The sequence below is a fragment of the Spea bombifrons genome, chromosome 11 (assembly GCF_027358695.1).
Source record: "Spea bombifrons isolate aSpeBom1 chromosome 11, aSpeBom1.2.pri, whole genome shotgun sequence".
Lineage (NCBI taxonomy): Eukaryota > Metazoa > Chordata > Amphibia > Anura > Pelobatidae > Spea > Spea bombifrons.
Window position 1 is genome coordinate 19,410,948 of NC_071097.1, and position 8,157 is coordinate 19,419,104.

The following is an 8,157-nucleotide window of genomic DNA, read 5'->3' on the forward strand; positions in this document are numbered from 1 at the left end:
CGACAATTGCAATAAGTTCTAATTCTTAAAAAATGGCTCTCACAAATTGGTTTCACAAATTCCATGTGTCAACATTTTGCTCAGATACTACTATACTTCTTTCTTTCCAAAAACAAAATGCATTGAAGAATGTCCTAATACGTGTATTATACAAAAATGCATTTTTTTTAAATGTGTGAATATATTATATAACATAATATTGCCCACATACCATTTAAATAATAGCTGACTTGTTGTGGTATTTGCGACTAAGTTTGGTTTTAATTATATCATTGTCATTTTTAGTTTTGGAGACAATATTCCTGCTCAATAATCCTCAGAAAAATCCAGATCAGATATAGAGTGATACTGCTATCATTATGGAGAGAGAGAGAGAGAGAGAGAGAGAGAGAGAGGCAATTTCCCTACCCAAACTAAGTTATGGTAATCATCAGAGATGACCATCACCAATGCATCCCTCTTTCCAGCATCTTTTAGTCATTTCAAAGTCAGCAGACAAATCGTGTTCACAACCAGTAGACAGCTGCCCTACCAGTTCAGATAGAATGACTCGCATTGCTGAGCCATTCAGTAATTCCCACTGGAGAAGCATTCTCACATTTCATACCAATTGGGATATGCAATGCGGTCAGCCTATGGGATATTTTTTATCGTAATGCCTGTGCTACCCTCCCTTTCTAGCTACTCACATGACACAAGATCTGGCTAGTTAACATGTCTGGAATGACAGTGCAGGTATCTCAATGTCTGAGTTAGGGCCATAGATGTTGATGTCCCAGGTTGGAACATTACCTCATACTACCTTCCAGAGATACAGTATATAAGCTAAAGAAGGCTGGAGCCCAAGAGCTAGAGCTAACTTGTCTTCTTAAGGTTAACATCAGGAAGGATACAACAAGACACAGCTGGCAAAATGATTCTGAACGTGGAAGAACTGGTATTTTTTTATATTTATTATTATGAGTTTATTTTTATTATAGTTTACTCTGAGCATTTATTTTGACAAGTCTGAAGTTATTTCATTATCATTTTTTTTTCATTTTTCAATTAAAGATAATATTTATATATTAAAAATGCTAATTTGTTGTATGGCTGTTAGAGGTTGTATATGTTAGTATTCTATAGTAGTTCTATAGTCTTTATTTAAATATAAAGACATTTAACAATATCTAAACATGGTCAAAATCACAATGTTTTGATTTTTTTTTAATTTACCCTTATTATTAATAGGATAAAAAAAGTAACACGAAGTTGTAGCATGAAGAAGATACTATTATTGGTATTATAGGTATTATAGTTATTATTTATTTTCTTAGAGCTAACATTAAATTACCATTATTATGTTTATTGTATGGATTTATTTTTTTCATTTGTGTAGTTATAAAGTACAATTTAAAATAAAAACTCAAAAGTTTGAAGAAACAAAAAAATTATAATAAAAATACTAATAATAATAATAACAAGTAGTAGTAGTATTTATAGTAGTAGTATGATCCAATGCATCCAAACTATGTGAAATTCCATTATATTGCTAAAAATACCTCCTGTTTCCATTTACAGTACTTGTCGCTCAGTCTATAGATGACTAATTGAGACACAATGGATGCTTAATAGTATTCTAGCAAAACAACTTTTGGAGTATTACTCAATGGCAGGCTGACTTTACACCCAATGTTAAAATTCTGTCTAAAAAAATCTTTCCCTGGATCTGAAGTGATTTTTTTATATTCATTATAGATTTGAAATGCTCTGTTTTCAAAATATTCTAATTGTTTTTTCAGATAAAAAATGTTGTTTTTTTAACACTAGGTGACTGGAAAGAAAAGTGATAAAAAAGAAACTGGAAATTTTGTATCGGAAGAATTCAAAAATGGGGTATATGAAACCGCCGTAACATTAGAGAAACAAGATGACCTAAAGACAACTTCGAAATCGCTGATCGCCTTGGAAGAGGAGAGACAAGCTAAAGAAAAACTGCTAAAGGCTGAGGTTCGTCCTTGTTACGATCTACTCTTAATAATTCACCACTGAGCCTGTATTATTGACACACATTTATGAGTAACAACCTATCTGAGCAGCAAAGAATATGAAATTAGTATTATTAAAACTATTTCCAGGTTTATGGGGAGAAGACATATGTATTAAAACTTGCATCTAACTGAGTTTTTGAGTGACCAAACCAAATTTGTAGGGTTCATTCTCTCATGTCTGGGTTACCTATATACAAGAATAGCTGTCAAAAATCGGTAACATCTTGTACTTCTTTCTCAGGTTTGCATTGCCTCCTTATACTCACTATTAAAATTAGCCATATTTCTTATAGTTGCCTTTGTAATTAAATTTTTGTTGAATTTTATACTCGGTAATCTTTTTAAGCCATTGTATATATAAATGTACTAAATCATTTGTGAAACTCATATTCGGACCCAGTTTTCTAGAACACAATCATTTTCCAGCCTTATAAAAACTCAACAAAGAAGTGACATAAAGGGACAGAATATTAATTATATCTTTTGAACACAAATCTTATGACTGTAAACATGAACACACTTTGTAATAATAATTATATACTGTACACAGAGTATTTTATGTACTGAGTAGAATGGTTGTGGCCCGTACAAAAAATGCAAATTATCATTATTAATTTTTCCCTACTGTTTTTGCATTTAGCTCCTTAAGAAGAAACTAGATGAAAGACCAAAGCTTGAGAATTTGGAGGATCTCCAAATGATTATCACACTTAAAAAAAGAAAAAAATGCAAGAAAGTTAAAGTGCCCGTGGTGAAAGAGCCAGAGCCAGAACCCGAAGAAATTGTAAGTCATCATTAAAGTTATTGACATGTTTTGGTGCAGTACACTTAGGGTCTGGAGTTTTTTTTTTCGTTTTGATTGTTGCAGCGAAAGGTTTATAAGGACAAACAGTTGTTCCAAAGCCTCAGATACATCATTGTTTTATTTGCAGATTGAACATGTGGATGAAGCTACATTTTTTAAAGCTGCATTGGAGAATAAGATGCCTATCATTGAAAAATATCTTTCTGATGGCGGTGACCCAAATGCTTGTGATGAGGTATGGTTTCTTCCAGTTCTTTTTGTATTTATTTAAATTTGGATCTAATGACTGATTATATGTTTTGTTGAAGTACAAAACTTTACCTGGTCAAGTTGTACATCACCGAGATAAGCCATAACTTAGTGTCCTAAACCAAATTCAAACCATTAGACATGGTACACCATATGCAGTTCGCCATGAGGGTCTGGGATTACTTCTTGTTTAGGCTGACAACAGCTGGAGAGTCACAGGTTGAACCGACCACCCCATAAAATCAGTGCCAACAAAAAGGAGGCTATGGCTACCTCTTATGTTGTAATTGTATGTATTTCTGTTCTTGCTGGTGAAGTACTTTCATACATGGGAATTTCTCAGGACTGGTCCCTTCTTCTGATGCATTGGAACCATTTGGAAGCTGGGGCTTGCTGCACAGAAGAGCAAGACTAGCCCGATTTCTAGAGTAGGGGGTGGTGGAACTGGGCCAATTAGCACACCAAACTCCAAAGGAGGCATCATAATCAGCATAACTAAACCTGGTGTGTAAACATGATATGTAGAGCTCCTTTCATAGCACACAAGTCACATATTGCAATTAATCCTGCCATTTAATATAATAACACAAAGTAAAGTTTTGTGGAAATGGTAATGTGTTGCATATATATGTGTGTGTGTGTGTGTGCTCACTAGTTTAGACTCTTTTCCTTTCTTTCTTACAGTATAAACGCACAGCTCTACACAGAGCCTGCTCGGAAGGACATCTTGCAATTGTAGAGAAGTTGATTGAAGCCGGATCAGATATTGAGTTTAAAGACATGGTATGTGGATGCATCTCATACATTTTGCTTCCACTAGAGAGAAGATTGGAGCAACAGGATAATGAGTTTTGGAAAATATTGCTGAATTACATTCTGTAATTTTCTATTCATGTACTGTTGACAAGTTGTCAGAGCTTAAATGGAGAGAATACAATCTTATTTTACTCAAACCCCAGCTCCTAACTGGTTCCGATCCACCAGAAGGAGGGGCATTATGTTATAGCATTTTTCTTGACTATTACAATAGGAAATTAAATTGTGATAAGACCTTGTCTTTTAAGTGTAAAATGGGTGTTAACCTAACTTTTAATAGTATGTCTTCTCAAAAGGAAAAATATACAGTTTAGTACCTCATTTATTAAACTGGTAGTGAATTATACCAAAGTTGAGTTACTTGGGAGGTTTTCTACTGTCAACTATTTTGAGTGAGGTTCCAATGAGTTCAGCTCCTTAACAGACTGACCATCAAACTCTAGTTTTATGTTTACGTGAATAAATCTGTCAGTCCTTTCTAGGGGGTAACAGAAATAAAGCATTTTGTCAGATGAGGCAAGTGACAGGGTTTATATGCTGGTGACATCATTGATTACAGATTATATTTATTACTACTTGGCAGAGGCCACAAGCTCCAGAACACGATGCCTCAGACCTTAATTGTTAGGGTGACGTTTGTGGCATGATTACATGCTAGGAAAATGCTAATCTCTGTCAGATTACAGCTGTCAGGGATGACGTTGGATATCCCTACTAGAAGGGAATTTATATATCTGTGAATACACACAGTGCCCTACATATATAGAATGAAGTAGAAACTGAAGTGGTTCTCCAATCTGCAGCACCTTTACCTGACCATATTAGCCCTTTCAGCACAATATTTACAATGACATCCTATACAATGATTCAAATACATATACTATAATATAGTTTTTTTAACCCCAGTAGTCTAGACTACTTGTATTTTTCCACCTATTTTTCTACCCAGGAACTCCCCAATCATATCTAAATAAGGGTCTAAAACACAAAATCCGACAAGAAAATTGGATCATAAAGCAGAGCTGGACATTTATTTTGGGTTATGCTATTTTGACTCTAACGCTTGTTCTGTTCACAGCTTGAATCCACAGCAGTTCACTGGACTTGTCGTGGTGGAAGTGTTGAAACACTAAAATTCCTGCTTAAGAAAGGAGCAAACATCAATGCCAGAGACAAGGTATTATTTTCCTTTGAGGATTAAACAATTGTAAAGTACTTCCGTTGTTTATAATACTGTTATTTCTTATAACATAGGTGTAAAAACTTTTCTCTGGGTTGGTCTATATAGGAAGAGAATCCTAAAATATGATGTCTTAAATGAAGATTCTTCATTCGTATCTGTTACATTAGAAATATGACATGACTGATCAACAGAATGGATGTCCCCTAATGAGGGTTTAGCAATATATATTTGTGCATTTTTCTGAAATGTTAATGTATTGCTTTTTCATTTTAGTTACTCAGCACACCCCTTCATGTTGCTGTCAGAACAGGACAGTATGACTGTGCAGAACACCTCATTGCATGTGAAGCTGACTTAAATGCCAAAGACAGGGTAAGTACAGGGATACCCTGCTGTCCGGTGACACTACCAACTAACTACATTTTGAATATATTACACAAAAGCCTAGAAGAAGCAGCAATGCTATTCCATTGTTGCTGGATTATTGAAGGGTCTAAACCTTTTACAACCACATTAAATGCAAAGCATTAGCAAAAACAGGTCAACACCATGTTTTTGATACCTCGGAGGTTCCAAAAATGTATGTAACTTTACATCTTTGTCTGCATTGGCCCAGTAAAAATCAAACTTATTAAAAACCACACTTTTCTTTGTCCACACAGTGTTGGCGTTAAAGATATAGCTTTGTTAATTACAAGTTTTGTTAACAATACTGACAATACAGTTGTGGTTCATGTATAATCTCTGATCTTTCAATAAATAAACCCGGTTAAACATGACTAGTAATAATATTTCCCCCTGCAGGAAGGTGACACCCCAATGCATGATGGAGTGAGATTAAATCGTTACAAAATGATGAGACTCTTGATTATGTACGGAGCCAACCTCTCAATCAAAAACTGCGTAAGTTTCCTGATACAAACACTATTTTTTCCAATCATTTTAAGTATAATACAGGTGTTTATAAAGCAGCTTCATTACAAAAAGTAAAATGCAAAATGACATAGTTTGAAAATAATGTATGTTTTGTGATAGTCTCACAAGTAAATGTATACCTTAAGGGACAAAATGCTCACAAGTAAATGTATACATTAAGTATACCCATGAGGTGCCATATGCTAATGTACTATATCGGAGCACAACATGAATTACATCTAATGCATGGTTTATCTCAATAAGAAAACATATATCTTACACTATACATTGACATCTGTACAGCTTTACTTTGAGCAAGCAGAGTACACATATGTCAAATTGTATTTATTTCCTGAAACCACTATTCTCATATTTTTATTGCATAAACTTTTGCAATTTTTTGTTTTGCATAATTCTTGTTTATCAACTCCAAAACCCAACTGAACCCAGTGTTCATATGCAGTATTGGGCATGCTTGGCACAAAACAAGAAACTCTAGTTGGCCAAAAGTATACTGAGTGAGCATATTAATCATTTGAGAGCAACAAGATATATATAGATCAGACACCTGGGAAGGTTAAGGAAGGCTATCTTTCACGATTCCCTACTGACAGTTTCTTTGAAAACCTTTTCACAGGCAGGGAAGACACCAATGGAGCTCGTCCTTCAGTGGCAGAATGGTGTGAAAGAGATATTCAATGGGCTCCAGGACAAGTCATACAAGGATACTTGCATCAACAAATTCTGAGTGAATGAATGCCAAGATGCTCAGAAATACCTTAAAGAGACATTGCTGCACCTTTTCTAATTTATTTAAAATGACTTAATTTATTGCACTTATTTATTGTTCCTTTTTTATTTGTTTGTATTTAACATTTTTAAGTATTTTATTGCTTTATACTAACTTCAGAACAAGTCTAAAATACTAATGTTTGTAACTATTTCCAGCCTGAGTAAAAATATTTCATTAAGGACTGGTTAATGTATTATACGGTACATCACAGGCTTATTTTAAATACTGAGATTCAAAGTTATTAGCAAATAATCAAGTTGACATACGAGTGTTTGCAATGGAACACTTAAAAGGTACGTGCAATTGCTTAGTGAAACATTTAAGCAGTAACATTGAAGTTGGAAGCAAGTATTGATCTTTTCAGTGTTTCATTGGCATTTGTCATTGATTAATAATTTGGGGTCTGTATTGTACCAAATAGAACTAAATTACTAGAAAGATGAATGCCAGAGTTCCTGGCTGCATGTGAGATAATGCAAGTCTTCTACTGAGTAAGGCACAACAGCTTCTAGGAAGCTGTTTATGGTCGGTTTCTGAATCAGCGAAGATATTAAGCAATTTGAGGGATTTCTGGAAAAATGTATTGGTTGAGAGTATACAAATTTGCATTAAGCATTACAGTGGAAAAAGGACAGATCCTTTAAGACAAACAGGCCTACAGACAAATGACACCTGGATGGCATAATGGTTAAAGGAACACGGTTTCTGGAATACATTGTACTAATGAAGGTGCACGATATTGTAGCTCTAATTGTTTAGATATTAAGAGGGATGCAAAGCAATGTCTTACACACCTCTGTGAAATGAAGGACTGAGGATGAGTTATTTTTTACTCTTCTGGACTCTCTGAATATAGAATGGTTTTAAAACCACTTGATGAATTTTGGATTGGAAATCGTACATAAGAACAAACATGAAAACAGGTGAGATTGCCTCCTGTTTTATAAGAAATGCAATAGCAAATGGAAGAGTTATGTTATGTGATGTCTTTTTATACATTTGTATTGTATTTTCTGTAAATTTTGTATTGAGAACGTGGCTTACGACAAATAACTTGACATGTTTGTGATTTTGTAAACCTTACTTTACGTAAAGGGAATGCACCAAAGATTTGGTGGATTAAAATACAGAGCAATGGGATTTCAAATCATTATACCACACAATTATTTATTATTGCCTTTGGTTTAATATGTACAACAATGTATAGGATCTTCTCATGTTGCCTGTGATGCAGCATGAGCACATTATGCCAGATGCCATCACATTCAGCATTCTTGAGAATCGTATCTTATGGCTAAGAGGTGTGTAAGCTCTATTTTATCGTAACTACAGAGCTTTTACTTGCAGGATGAGCCATAGAAATCAG

At 34.4% G+C, this 8,157-nt stretch overlaps 1 protein-coding gene across 1 annotated transcript; it reads left to right on the forward strand.

The window, feature by feature from the left end:
• Window positions 1-789: 789 nt before the first annotated feature.
• ANKRD1 (ankyrin repeat domain 1) lies at window positions 790-7,899 on the forward strand. Its single transcript, XM_053450098.1, has 9 exons — window positions 790-937; window positions 1,810-1,989; window positions 2,671-2,814; window positions 2,963-3,070; window positions 3,769-3,867; window positions 4,979-5,077; window positions 5,357-5,455; window positions 5,888-5,986; window positions 6,636-7,899. Exons 1-9 carry the CDS (start codon window positions 914-916, stop codon window positions 6,744-6,746), a joined length of 963 nt encoding a protein of 320 aa, XP_053306073.1. The 5' UTR covers window positions 790-913; the 3' UTR covers window positions 6,747-7,899.
• Window positions 7,900-8,157: the final 258 nt, after the last annotated feature.